The 15,237-nt window shown below is 42.0% G+C and overlaps 1 protein-coding gene across 1 annotated transcript in view; it reads left to right on the plus strand.

Moving 5' to 3' along the window:
• Positions 1–6,921, plus strand: part of PLAC9 (placenta associated 9) — a 13,107-nt gene extending 6,186 nt beyond the window's left edge. Inside the window, exons 2-4 of the mRNA XM_054572480.1 lie at positions 3,823–3,920; positions 5,230–5,353; positions 5,861–6,921. Of these exons, the coding sequence (XP_054428455.1) occupies positions 3,823–3,920; positions 5,230–5,353; positions 5,861–5,871 (233 nt within the window). The 3' untranslated portion in view covers positions 5,872–6,921. The remainder of the gene's footprint in view (positions 1–3,822; positions 3,921–5,229; positions 5,354–5,860) is intronic.
• The last annotated feature ends 8,316 nt before the right edge of the window (positions 6,922–15,237 follow it).

Here is a 15,237-nt window from a genome sequence, read left to right on the forward strand (position 1 = left end):
TCGCACCAATTCATGGCTGAGCTGGGCTGAGAACATGGGTGGTCAGTGTGTTTTCTGCCATCATGCGTTGAGATCAATGCTGTGGAGATCCACGTGGGTGAGGGAGCTGTGGTGCAGAGTGAGGGCCCTGGCCCCCTCTCTGTCCCAGGTCTGTCCCAGCTCTCTCTCCAAGGAGCTAGTCAGGAGGCGTGGATGAGCTCCTTGAGAGTTGGACGGTGGAGCCCAGGGCAAAGTCCTATCCAGATGTGAGAGATTAGTACTGTGTGACTTGGAGAGCAACCTCAGTCCAGCCTTATCCCTGGAGGGGTTTTGGAGCCAAGTTAGATCTCACCACAGACACGTAAAGAACAGTATGTTTTAGGCCAGTGAGAGAAGCATATTCATGTTGTTCATGACTTACAAAGCTGGCAGATCCCTACTTGGCTGACAGGGTCATGGTGCTTCCTCTTGGCCTCAGCTGGGGGGACGGGTCGGGGAGAGTAGGTTAGGGCCTGGGAGAGGGCAGGTGAGGCTCAGGGGGAAAATTTGGCCAAAGGCTCTGGGCAGACTCACACAAGGTGAGTGTGGACACAGACCCTCATGGTGGGTGAGAACAGCTCTTACTGCCCTCTCGAAGTCTTTCCTCTTCAGGCCAAGCGCCCCAGTTCTTTCAGCTGAGATAAACAAGTCAGAATTTGGAGTCCCTTCACCCTGGTCACCTCCAGACCTGCTTGGGACTTGTGGCCCAGAATGGAGCACAGCCCTTTAGGTGGGGTTTCCCTACCATATCCCCGCGCTGATCATTTTACATCAGTGCATGCGGCCCACATTGGCCTCTGTGTTTTGCTAACAATCCACCAAACAACTGGTTTTTCTTATGGAAAATTTTAAACCATGCATATGTACAACGGTAGAGAGAAGAGTACAATGAACTCTCATGTCCCCATCACCCAATTTCAACAGTTGCTAATCTTGGCCAATCTTGTTTGCTCTATCCTCTCGCCCATGCCTCCTCCCACTCCCAGGCCTAGATTGTTTTGAAATAAATCCAAGACATCATAGGATTTCATCTGTAAATATTTTAGTATAAATCTCTAAAAGACTCACTTAAAAAAAAAGTAACCACAGCTGCATTATGACATCCTCTCTACCCAAAGTCAACAAGAAGACAATTGTCTTTTGAAAAGGCTTTTGTAAGTTAAGTGGAGCAAAATAATGAAATGGAGGATGTAAAACAAATTGTTCTCCACAAAAGATGATCAGAGTAGAAGGAAGTTTTGTCCTTATTCATGGTCTTTGTCTCTGAATGCAAGAGCTGGCATCCAGATAGAGTTGAAACCAGAGACTCTGATAACTCCAGCAGAGATCAGAAGGCCAGCTTGCTAAGGAGGGGTCAGGACAAGGCCAGAGTGCTTGGGGTCCTGTCATTTGCTGACTGTGTGACCTTGAGTAAATCACTCCACCTCTCAGAGTGACATATTTATCACCAGCAAAATGGCTTAACATCTCCATTCTTACTTTAAGACCTGCTAACCTTTAGGGCAACTCTAAATGTCTGTTTGGACAACCCAATCAACACCAAGGTCTTATAGGTCCAGAAGTTTTGCACCTACAGAGACCAAAGTGCAGTAACTGTAAACCCCATCTGCTTCAGATGTCCATATCCATAGCCACACACCTGATATTGTCACTGTGACACTACTCCACCTTCAAAAACTAAAACTGCAGTATCCTTTACCACCTGTTCCATTTGTTTATTTCATTGTCACATCAAGACCTCCAGTCCTTTCAGCCCCTCCATTTCTCCCAGTGGTCTCCTCATTGGCCTCTTTTCTTCCTTATCCAAGCAAGACTCCAGAGCTCATTCTCTCAACCCCTTGCTGGTCAAACCCTCAATTCCTTTGGTCTCTAGCCCTTCACCACAACTCATCCTGCAGACTCCCAGGTTTCAGCTCCGTCCAGTCATTCGTCTTTGCTGCTCTACACCGCGCTGGGGGAGAACTGGTGCTTCCAAAGTTCCTCACTGATGTCAGGTCATTCTGAGGTCCTCCTGCTCTGCCTCCATTTTCGTCACCCCCTCTGGGAACCCTCTCTTTATTCACGCCCCCCTCCCACTAGTGTGCTGTAAATGCTCTAACCATGGCTTCTATTTTAGTAACCGTGTTTAACCCACTCACAGAACTCCTGAAAATTCAACAACCATCTCTCCTCTTTCCTAACCCTATATGAATTCTCAGCAACATGATTCTCCTGTTAACTGTACAGAATGAGTAGAGGCCATCAGGTGGGAACTCACTCAACTTTTGGCCCTCTAGAAGTAGAACTTTTTGGCCCATTTTTGCTGCATTCCTTCTCTCTTCCTTCCATGTGTTTTCCCTACCACGTGTTTTCCCTACCACCACCACCCCTTTCTGGATTGCATAGCCTCTCAAATGCATTTCTTCAGTTCTCCTCTCTTCCTCTTGTCCCTCGGGCTGCAAGCATGGCTGCATTTCTTCAGTGTGGTAGAAAATCGAAAGGAACAATAAACTTGCTCGAGACCTTGAGATCTGCTCTTCCTTTCTTCACAGAGAAGCTTCATGAAAACATTTTCCAGGATCCAGATTTCTACCTTCTGATCTCTCCCTTTTCATCCCACTGCAACCTAAACTTTGCTTTGCCTCCACCACTCTACCGAAAGTTCCGGGGTGGATTTAGTAGTGACCTCCCTGTTGTTCTGTTTTTCCATCCTTAGCTTGCGGGACCTTTGGGCTGCTTTAGGTCATGCTGACTGCTTCATCCTTTATAAAGCTTTCTGCTTCTCTTAGTTTCTGGGACATTATCCTTCTTTCTGAGAGTCAGCATTCTTCAAGGTTCCAGCCAACTCTAATGATCCACGGGCATCTCAGAGCCACTGACTCTGAAACCTGAGCTCAGAACCATGGGTCTAAGACTTCCAGTATGAGGGTTGGTAGTGCCAAGAGAAGCCAAGGAGGAACCAGCGTTGGGGAGAAAAATGATGAATCAAGGGTTGAAGAGGTTGAACCTCAGATCTTGTACTTACTAGCTGTGTGACATTGGACATATCATTTCACCTTTCTGTGCATCAATTTCCTTATGTGTAAATTAAGGATAATAATTCTTTGTTGTAGAATTTGATTGAGCTAATACATTTGTTTAACACACTTTGTGGTACACTGTAAGCACTCATCAAATGTCAGCTATTGTTAACTTGTCACTGATATCAATGCTGCCGTTAAAATCTCCATTCATTTTCTTTCCCTCTGTTCCTACTGCTACTGCCTCCTTTTTCCTCAGCTCTTACCCTGATTACTGCAGTAACTTCCTGCCTTCAAAGACAAAGCCCTACAATCCAGTCTGTGTGTTTTAAAAATTCATATATGACTATGTAATCCTTCCAGATTGGTTATTAGGGCCTCTGGCTTGGTTTCTGTGATCCACCTATTCAGTCTCATCTCCCATCCCACCCTGTACTTCCCAGCCACTGTAAACTCCCCAGGGTTTGTACATGAGCCCTGCTCATTCATGCTTCTCTGTCTTTGCACATGCCATTCTCCCTGGTGGAAACTTTCCTCCCTTCCTTAACTTACCCAAGGCAGGCAGTACCTCCTTGAGGAATGTCCCCCACCCCCGGAACGGTAGGTGAGCTCATAGAGACCATAGAGAGAAGTGAGCAATTAGAGCAGCCCCACACTTGCTCCCTGACCCCCACTGAGCCTGACTTTGTTTCTCTTTGTGACTGTTTTCAGGCCCCGCTTCACTTGAGCCCAGTGCTTTACAGGAGTCTCGAGTGTTACGGGGAAAACTAAGGCCCCCACAGTGACAAGACTTGTCTTCCCACAGCTGCCGAACCTTTCATCCCCTCCCGAGGAGACCCAGCTCAGAGCACAGGGTGTGACACACACGTGGCTGTCCATGGCCGTTTAGACGTCATAGAGGAGGTAATAGGGGTGACCTGGGAGGGCATGTGTCTTCGGGTCTGCCTGCCAGGCTGGTGGCTTTATAGGGTTCAGGCCAGCCTTGCTTTGTAATATTAGGGAAATCCAGGCGAGTCCTGCTCCCTGGCCATTTGGGCTGTCAGGCTAACCATCTCCCTGCCCTGCCTGGGTGTCAGGCTGACCAGCCCCCAAAGGACTCTGCCACCCCTGGGGCCTTGCTTACACCCAGCCAGAAATCTCTGTGTAATTGCCAGCAGAAAAGGTGGAAATTCAGTCACTGCATTTTGTTATACAACCACAGTTTGTAACCTGGCGTTCGTAAACTTGTGTGGGGGAAAATTTTACTTCATTTTCAAAAACCTTCACATTCTCATTTCTTATAAATACAACAAACCATAGAAGTATCAATAGTACTGTGATTTTTGTCATCAATAGAAATCAGATAATTTCATCCCATTATAGTTGTTGTGAATATCTCAACATATCATTTATTCTAATTAGTATGTCATAATTGAAGTATTGTTAGACCTCATGGTAGGTCATGTTATTTAGTGAGTTAATAAAAACAAAAATTTTAGTCCTGACCAGGTGGCTTATTTGGCTGAAGTGTCATCCTGATATGACAAGATTGTGGTTCAATTCCCAGTCAGGGCACATACAAAAATCAGCCAAAAATCAACCAATGAACATATAAATAAGTGAAAACACATTGTTTTCTCTCTCTCTCTCCTCTCTCTGCTTCTAAAATCAATAAATAAACGTTTAAAAAAATTTTATATCAAAAATTTAATTCTAATATGCAGTTGGTGTCCTTGGAAAGCCTGTATGTTTTATTTTTTCAATTAAATCGCTTTCCTAAGAAGTGGTCTGTAGGTTTCACCAGACTGCTAATGAGGTTCAGTCATGAAAAAAGTTAGGAACACTGAATAAGGAAAATTGCCAAATCCCTAAACTGTCATTTAGCAGAGTTGCCACCAGGGGGCGGAGCAACAAAAGGAATGTGCGCTTCTAGTGATGAGTCCTAGAAACGGAGAAGGAATCCTAGTCACTCCACACCTGTGAGCGAGAAAAAAAACAACGGAGTGCCAGAGCCAGGAGCACCCATAGAGAGGGAGCCCCTAAAGACTTTGTCATCTGGGGAACGAGAGACAGGCAGGGGCATAAGCTGAACCAGAAGAACACAGGTCCCCTGGCACCCAGCTCTCGCCCCACGGGACCACCAGGTGCTCCTTATGAAGCAGGACTTGGCACCACTCTTGTTCTCGGCTTCTCTCACCCTACCTCACCGCGTTCCCATCTCTCCTTGCTCTAGAAGGTGGAGAAGACAGTGGAACACCTGGAGGCAGAAGTGAAAGGCCTGCTGAGCCAGCTGGAGAAGCTGGCCTGGAACCTGCCTCAGGGGCCCTTCAGCCCAAGCCCCGACCTCCTGGGAGATGGTGAGTGTGATGGCTCGGGTGGCAGAGGTGACAGCCTCTGGGGCTGGGCAAGCAGGACCGGGATGATTGTACTGGTGTAGCCTGGTCAAGTCAGGGCTCCAGCTCCTCCGTCGACCGAAGTGGGCATGCATTTCTCACAGCTCACTCCAAGTGTTCTCCGCCCCCGTCCCCACCCCGACCCAGAGTGGCTGCAGCCCAGCATCATTCAGGGCGCCTGGAAGAGCGCCCATTCACCGAAGTTCCACTCTCAGCACTAACACTCTGACACAGAGCAGCTGCCTCCAAGCTCCTTGGTTCCTTTCATCTCCCTTCCAAGGACCACTCTTGTGCCACCCCAAAACCCTTTCAGGAAAGACTGGCTTCCCTCTGACCAGGCAGCGGAGAGTTTGCTACCCTGCTCTCTCCTTGAGTCCTGTGTTCCCTGGCACAGGAGTTCCCCAGGGAAGGGGAGGAGAGGGCAGGGTGCCTTCAGCACCCACTCCCGCCGAGCCACCCCATTTCTTTCAGATCATTTTTGAGCACCAGAGATGGAGTTGCCCAGAAGCTGGAATTCATACACCTGTTGAACAGTTCTTCTTTGAGAACAGAGCCTTGCATCTGGCCTTTCTTCCTCAGCTTTGCACAAAATAAAAGCTACTCCATTCATCTGTGTCTGCGACCCTTATAGCCACAGCCCTTCCTCTAACTACTCCCATGCCCTGAGGCCCACATCCCCCTGAAGGCTCAGATCTGACTGACTGCCCCTGGCCCCTGTGCTTCAGAGACACTTTTTTTTTTTTTTAAGATTTTTTTAAATTTCTTTTTTATTTTTAGAGAGGGGAAGGGAGGGAGAGAGGGAGAGAAACATCAATGTGTGGTTGCCTCTCACACGCCCCCTACTGGGGACCTGGTCTGCAACCCAGGCATGTGCCCTGACTGGAACTCAAACCAATGACCCTTTCATTCACAGGCTGGCACTCAGTCCACTGAGCCACACCAGCTAGGGTTCAGCCACCTTTCTTTATAGAAGTGGACAGGGCAGGCTTGGTCCACAGAGGTGAGGCACCTGAATCCCAGAATCATAAGATGATGCAGTGGAAGGGCCCTCTTGGTAGCCTTGCTGCTCAGAGTATGGCCACAGATGAGAAGCAGTGGCTTCACCTGGGAGTTTGTCAGAAATGGAGAATTTGGGCCCCCACCCAAACCTCCTGAATCAGAATTTACATTTTAATCAGACCCCCACTGGGGGATTTGAGTACCCATTAAAAGTAAAACAATTTTTCTTTATTGAGGTAAAACTCACATAACACAAAATTCAAAATTTTAACCATTTTAAAATACAAATTCGGTGGCTTCACCATGTTGTACAATCATCACCTCTCCAATTCCAGAATACTTGGGTCAGCCCAAAAGGAAACCCTGTACCTATTAAGCATCACTTCCCATTTCCTCTTACCATCCCTTGAACTCACTGATAATTCTGTCTCTATGGACTTGCCTTTTCTGGACATTTTATAAAAAGGAATCATACAATATGTGGCCTCTTGTGTCTTTTTTTCACTTCACATGTTTTTAAGGTTCATCCATGCGGTAGCATGTATCAGTACTTCATTCCCTTTTGTGTGGATATATACTTTCATTTCCCTTGGGTCTATAACTAGGGATGGAACTGCTGATTCAAACAGTAACCCTGTTTAAATTTTTGAAGAATGACCAAACTTTTTTTCTTTTTTTGCACAGCAGCTGTACCATTTTACATTCCTACCAGCATTTATATGAGTTTCAATTTTGCCACATCCTTGCCGTGTCTTTTTTATTTGATTATAGCCATCATACTAGGTGTCCAGTGGTATATCACTGTGGCTTTAACTTGCATTTACCTAATGACTAGCTATGCTAAGCATGTTTTCATGTATTTGTTGACTATTTGTATGTTTTTGTTTTTTTGGAAAAATGGCTATTCAAGTCTTTTGCCCATTTTAAATATTGGGTTGCCTTTTGTTGTTGATACAGTTCTTCATGTGTTGTAGATACTAGGCTTTTATCAAATACGTAATTTGCAAATATGTTTTTATGTAGGTGGTCTTTTTTACTTTTTAAAAAAATATATATTTTATTGATTATGCTATTACAGTTGTCCCAGTTTTTCCCCCTTTGCTCCCCTCCCCCAGTATCTCCCTTCCCTCACCAGCAACCCCCCCCTCACCAATTCATGTCCATGTGTCACGCATATAAGCTCTTCAGCTTCCCCATTTCCTATACTCTTGTTAACACCCCCCTATTTTATACCTTCCAATTATGCTTCTTAATCTCTGCAACATTTCCCCCATTCTTCCCCTCCCCCCTCCCAACTAATAACCCTCCAAATGATCTCCATATCTATGATTCTGTTTTTGTTCTGGTTATTTGTGTAGTTTATTTTTTTTAGATTCAGTGGTTGATAGTTGTGAATTTGTTGCCATTTTAGTATTCATAGTTTTGATCTTCATCTTTTCCTTAAATAAATCCCTTTAACATTTCATGTAATAATGGCTTGGTGATGATCAACTCCTTTAGCTTTACCTTGCCTGGGAAGCACTTTATCTGTCCTTCCCTTCTAAATGATAGTTTTGCTGGATGGAATAATCTAGGTTATAGGACCTTGCTTTTCATGACTTTGAATACTTCTTTCAAGTCCCTCTCGCCTGCTAAGTTTCTTTTGAGAAATCAGCTGAGAGTCTTATGGGAAATCCTTTGCGGGTAACTCTGCTCTTCCCTTGCTGCTTTTAAGATTCTCTTTATTTTTAACCTTTAACATTTCACTATGATGTGTCTTGGTGTCCAAATTGCTTGGGACTCTCTGTGCTTCCTGGCTTTGTATGTCTATTTCCTTCACCAAATTAGGGAAGTTTTCTTTCATTATTTCTTCAAATAAGTTTTCAGTTTCTTGCTCTTTCTCTTCTCCTTCTGGCATCTCTCTGATTTGGATGTAGGCATGTTTCAAGATGTCCCAGAGGCTTCATATACTCCTAGTTTTTAAAAAATTCTTGTTCTTGCTGTTCTGGTTGAATGCTTTATTTCTTCGTTATGTTCCAAATCATTGATTGGCATCCCAACTTCCTCCCCTTCACCGTTTGTTCCCTGTAGATTTTTCTTTATTTCACTTAGTGTAAACCTCATGTCTTTCATTATGTTGTTGTCGTACCCAATGAGTTCTTTGAGTATCTTGATAACCAGTGTTTTGAACTGTGCATCTGACAGGTTGGTTATCTCCATTTTGTTTAGCTCTTTTTTGGGGGTTTTGTACTGTTCTTTCATTTGGGCCATATTTCTTTGTCTCTTCAATTTGGCATCCTCCCTGTGTTTGTTTCTTTGTATTAGGTAGAGCTGCTTTGATCCCCTGTAGCATGGCCTATTGTAGAAAAGGCACCTGTAAACTGTGTGGGGTGGAGCCTTAGGCAATTGTCCGGGCAGGGCAACCTGCTTCACTGCTTTATGGCTCTGTGTATGTGTGTGGGCAGAGCAGGGGTGGGGTGCTTAGAGAGGTGACAATACCAATGTATGGCTTCTGGAGGTTTGCCTGGCACTTGCCTTGTTTCCAGTCACTTCAACCATTCCCCATATTCGACTGGTGACCTTCCAGCTGTTGCCTAGTGCTGAATCCCACAGTGGGTAGGTTTGCATATTCTGAGACTGTAGAATCTCCTGAAAATCCAGCAGTTTCTTCCACCACCCCAACCCCCACTGGTTTTTACAGCCAGAAGTTATGGGGATTCATCTTCCTGGCACTGGAACCCTGGGCTGTGTGGTCTGGCCTGGAGCTGGGATCACTTGCTCCCAAGATATCCCTAACTTCTACCCACTACACGTGAATGTGGGCTGCCCATTCCACCACCACGCTGCCTCTCCATGCCACACTGCATCTCCTCACCTCTCTGTCTCCACCCCTGCTACCCATCTGGATGAATGTGGCTTCTTTACATCCTTGATTGTTGGACTTCTATACAGTTCGATTTTCTGACAGATCTGAGTGTTATTTGCTTTGAGGTCTAGTTGCAATTCTCTCTGTAGTCACACAAGGAGGCAAAGCATGTCTACCTATGCCTCCATCTTGACCAGACCTTTTAATTTCTTGATAGTGTCCTTTGAAACACGAAAGTTTTCATTTTGATAAAATCTATTTTTTTTGTTGTTGTTGTTGCTTGTGCTTTTGGTGTCATATCTAAGAATCCATTGCCAAATCCAAGGTCATCAATATTTATTCCATTTTCTTCTAAGATTTTTATAGCTTTAGCTCTTACATTTAGTTCTTTCATCTATTTTGAGTTAATTTTTGTATATGATGTGAAGTAGGAAGTCGACTTCATTCCTTTTCTTGGGGACACCCAGTTTTCCCATAACTATTTGTTAAAGAGAATATTCTTTCCCCATTGAATGGCCTTGGGACCCTTGTCAAAATCAATTGAACAGAGATGTTTAGACTGATTTTTCAATTCTATCTCATGGGTTTATGTTCCTATCTTTACACCAGTATCACACTATATGAATTACTAGATCTGCATTAAGATTTGAAGTTAAGAAGTATGGGTTCCCTTACTTTGTTGTTCTTTTCCAAGACTGTTTTGGCTGTTTGGAGACTAGTCCCTTGCAATTCCATATGAATTTTAGGTTCATCTTGTCCATATCTGCAAAAAGGCAGGGTGAAATTTTGAAAGGAATTGGGTTGAAGCCATAGAAAAATTTGCAGAGTATTGCCTTCTCACCAATACTGTTTTTCAATCCATGAACACAGAATGTTTTATAGTTTTGTATTTTTCAGTGTACAAGTCTTAACACCACATTGGTTAAATTTATCCTTAAGAATTTTATTCTTTTTGATACTATTGTAAATGAAATTGATTTATTTTCAGATTGTTCATTGCTAATGTTTAGAAATAAAACTGATTTTTGTGCATCATATATCTTATCCTGCAACTTTGTTGAATTTAACTCAGTTTTTGTATTAATATTTTAGGATTTTCTGTATATACAATTATGCTCTCTCTGAAGAGAGTTTTACTTACTGTTCAATTTAGATGCCTTTTATTTATTTTTCTTGCCTAATTGCCCCGACTGAAACTTCCAGTACAATGCTCAAAAGTAATGGCAAGACCACTTTGTCTTGTTCCCAATCTTGAGGGAAAGCATTTATTCTTTCGTCATTGAGTATGTTAGTTTAGGCTTTTCATAGATGCCCTTTATTTCAGGTTGATAAACTTCCCTTCTATTTTTTTTTTCTGGTTATAATTTTATTATTATATTTTACTGTTTATGCTATTACAGTTGTCCTAGTTTTTCACCTTTTGCCTCCTCCCTGTTATTTTCTTGGGTTTTTTTTAAATCATAAAAAGTTGTTGGGTTTTCTCAAATAATTTTCTGCATGGGGATGATCACATGTTTTCTATTTCATATTAATAGTGTATCCCATTGATGTTTATATATTGAATGATTTTTGTATTCCTTTGATGTATCCTACTTGGTCATATTAGATCATTCTTTTAAAATCTGGTAGATTCAGTTTGCTAGTGTTTCACTGAGGATTTTTGCCCTTTTCTTGTGATGTGTTTGTCTGGCTTTGGTGTCAAGGTAACCACTGGTCTCATAGGCTGAATTGGAAACATTCTTTTTATATTCCAGGAATAGCTTGAGAAAGATTGGTGTTACTTCTTTAAATGTTTGATAGAATGCATCAATGAAGTCTCCTGGTCCTGATTTTTTCTTTGTTGGGAGTTTTTAAATTACTGACTTAATCTCATTACAGGTTTTTCAGATTTTCTATTTCTTCTTGAGTCTGATTTGGGAATTTCTGTGCTCCTAGGACTTTTTCCATTTCCTCTAGGTTATCTAATATGTTGATATACAACTGTTAACATTATTTTCTTGTAATCCTCTATTTTACTTGTATATGATTATTAGTAATAGCCCCACTTTCATTTCTGATTTTAATAATTGACTCATCTTTCCTCTGTCAGTCTAGGTAAAGATTTATCAATTTTGTTGATTTTTTTCAAATAGCCTTTTTTGTTGTTGTTTCATTGATTCTATTTTTTTCTATACTCTTCTGTTTATCTGCACTCCAATCTTTATTTCCTTCTTTTGGCTTAGTTTGCTCTTTTTCTAATTCCTTAAAATGGAAGATTAGATAATTGAGATTTTTTTTTGCTTCTTTTTAATGTAGGCATTTAGAGCTGTTAAGTTTCCCTCTGAGCAGTGCTTTCACTGAATCCCATGTTTTTGTACATTGTGTTTTCATTTTCATTAATCTCAAAGTATTTCCTAATTTGTTTTGTAATTTCTTTAACTCACTGGGGTTTTTTAAAGAGTATGTTATTGAATACTACACAGCAGAAAGAAGCCCTACCTTTTTTAACAGCACAAATGGAACTGGAGACTAGTATGCTAAGTGAAATAAGCCAGTCAGCAAAAGACAAATACCATATGACCTCACTTTTAACTGAAATCAAATGAACAAAATAAACTAATGAGAAAAACAGAACCAGAGACATAGAAACATGGAACAGACTGATAGCTGTAGGAGGGGAGGATGGAGAGGGGGAATGGTAGAAGGAAAGGGAAGGGACTAGTTAAAAGAGATGTATGAGTGACTCACGGTCATGGGCAATGGAGAGAGGGTTGACTGTGTGCGAGGGGTGAGCTGGGTGGAGGTGGGGGCAAAAGGAAAAAAGGGAATTGTGACAACTGTAACAGAATATAGCAGAATGAAATATAATAAGATAAAATATAATAAAAACAAACAAGAGTTTATTATTTAGTTTCCAAATTTCCACCTGTGTTTACTTCTAATTTCATTTCATGTGGTCCTAGAATATACTCTGTATGGTTTCAATCTTCTAAAATTAATTTTGTGGTCTAGCTGGTTAATTTTCCTTGTGCACTAAAGAAGAATGTATATATGTATATTCTGTTGTTTGGGCGAACTGTCCTACATATATATGCATACACACACATATATGGTCTAGTGGTTTATAGTGTTGTTCACGTTTTGTTTTCTTGGCTTATCTTGTCTAATTGTTTTATACAGTCGACAAAGTGGGATGTTGAGGTCTCCAACTATAATTGTTTAACTATTATTCCCTTCAATTCTGTCAGTTTTTGTTTCAAAATTTCTGGGGTCTCTATTGTTAAAGACATATATGTTTAGAATTGTTCTGTTTTGATAAACTAACCCTTCTATCAGGATATAATTTAATATCCTTTGTTTGCCAATTTCTTCCTTTTAATTGGAGAATTTATCTCATTTATATTTAATGTATAGTCTTGGGTGTGTAGATTGTTTTTCATCAAATTTGGTTTTCAGACATTGTTTCTTCAAATATTTCTGCTCTCTCTTCTCTCCTGACTCCCCATTGTTATGTTGGTACACTTGATAGTGCTCATCAGCCTGGGAAATCTCAACTGATCATGAAGTTTTCCAATTTTTTCCCCTGCCTTCTCAAATCTCTTGAATCCCTCTAGTGAATTTGTTACTGTAGTTTTCAGCTCTTGAATTTCTATTTGGTTCCTTTTCTTCCTTCTCTTTATTTATGCTACTTGAGACATCATTCTTCTGGTTTCCCTTATCTCTTTGTTCATGGTTTCCTTTACCTTTTTAAGGGCATTTGATTTAAAGTCTGTTTAGTAAATCCAATATCTGGGCTTTCATATTTGTACCAACAAATTTTTTCCCCCGCATATCGTCTATACTTTGTTTCTTTGCATGCCTCATAACTTTTGTTGAAAACGGGGCATTTTGAAAATTATAAAGTGACACTTCTATAAATCCGATTCCTTCCTCTCCCAGTAGGATACATTGTTGCTGCTTATTTACTATAGTTAAAGTCATTACAGTTAATGACTTTCCTAAGAAAACTAATTTTTTAAATGTTTGCACTCTTTCAGGTGTGGCCATTGAAGTTTCTGTTCAATTAGCTTAGTTGTCACTACTGATTCAACAAATTTCTTTAAATTCCTGGAACCAAAAAAAAAAAAAAGTAGAAATGAAAGAAACATACCTCCCAGTCTTTGCAGATTTGTGTGTGTTGGGGCAAATCTTCTGACACTCAGTTATAAACTGACTCTGCCTTAGCCTTCACTTCCTGATTGTGCAGATCCTGAAGATCAGCCAGAGGTGAGAGCTTAGGGCCTTCTCAAGTCTTTTCTAAACATGTGCCCAGCCCTGGGCATGTGCATGTCTTTCTTGATTCTCAGGAATTCGTGGACACTCTTCAAAACCATTATTCCTTAAAGCATCTCATCTCCAGTCTTTCCTTCCCAAGCTCTTTAATTTGTCTCCTGTTTGCCCTAGACGTTTGGAGTTCCCTACCCCACCATTTTTGCTGACATAAATCTTCGAAAGCTTTGACTACTCTTTTCTTCATTTTACAAAGGGGCAAGAGGCCCAAAGAGGATAAGTGACTTTTCTAGGATCGCAGAGTAAATCAGTGGCTCATCTGAGATCAGAATAGGGATGCCTGAGTCCCAGACCACTGCTCTTTTTACTTTAGGACTAGATCAACTCTTGATTGTTAGGAAGGAACCAGGTTCAGAGTATACCCCAGTATTAGGCAAAGGAGAGCTTTCCAAGGAGCAAGGACTGAAGTTAAGAGCCTGTTGTAGAACTGGGGGCTTGACTGATTGAATCTTTTGCCAGGAAGGTATACTTTATGTGGCCAAGTGAAAAACAGCAATGATACCTCTGTCTCCCAGAGGAACATAGGTAGGTAGCAAGAGTTTTCAGGTGTGGTGGGGTGAAAACTTAAGCTGTTATCTGCCTGGGCAAATGGATTAGGTTGATTTGTTTCTTGGTCTGATTCCAGCCCTATCAGCCAGGGCAGTAAGAAGCTCACAGTAGAGATGGGGCAAAGTCTTAGACTAGGACTATAAATCCCTACCAAAGCAAGAAAGTGGACATGGTACAGCCATCCAGCTGTTGCTTGGACCATGAGTATCCGCAAAGGTTCACCTCTCAGATCCCACTTCCCAAAACGGGGAGTGGGACATTCCCATCTCTCATCACCTGACCGAATTCCAAACACCGTGCCACCTGCACACCTGCCCTCTGTCAACACCATGTCTCAGTTCTCTCAGTGTACAAGTATTTAAATGAGCACCAGAATTACAAGGCAAGCAGATTACAAATGCAGTTTCCTGGCCCCCATGTATGCTCAGAGCCTGTGCGGGTGGGGCCCAGGGACCTGCATCTTTAACAAGCTCCTCAGATGACCCTCATGTGCACTAAGGTTTGTTTTGTTTTTATTGCCTTCATCTCGTTTAGTGTCATAGAAACACATGTCTCAGACAAATCATCAATAGTGTTTAAAAAAGCTAACATCTGATTAATTCCCCACCTCCCTAACTCACATTTTTATGGAGGCAAAATTGTTTCTGCACTTTCCTGATAAATGAAGGCACTGTTAAAGATTATTGTGGTTAAGAATGTAGTGAATACAGAGCTGGAGTTTTACCTCCCTTTGTGCCTCATTTTTCATTCTAGTTTCTAATCTGAAGTGCTCAGTACCAACTTGCTTACAGCTTCATGGAAATATTGAATGGGCTTCCATGGTGGAGGCAGAATTTGATTCTCAGAGCCAAAGTATTATCTATGGAAGTTCATGGTGTTTCTTAACAATGGTGGCTAACCTACTGTTTGTTTGTTTTTTGCGGGGGGCGGGTTTCCTCTATCTTTGTGATCTTCAGTTCAAGCCTCAGCTCCATGGGATCTCATTACAGCATAGTGACTCCCTGACTCTGTAACAAGGTATTCCCCCGCGCCCCCGTCCCCCAAATGTTACTAGTGTCTCTACGTGATTTATTATGTCACATAAAGTTTTAAGAATCACGACTTCAGGACCATTTCCCCATCCACATCCCCATGAGCATTCTTGGGT

This window comes from Pteronotus mesoamericanus, unplaced genomic scaffold (genome assembly GCF_021234165.1).
Source record: "Pteronotus mesoamericanus isolate MK-2021 breed Mesoamerican mustached bat unplaced genomic scaffold, CSHL_Meso_final contig_24, whole genome shotgun sequence".
NCBI classification, from domain to species: Eukaryota; Metazoa; Chordata; class Mammalia; order Chiroptera; family Mormoopidae; genus Pteronotus; species Pteronotus mesoamericanus.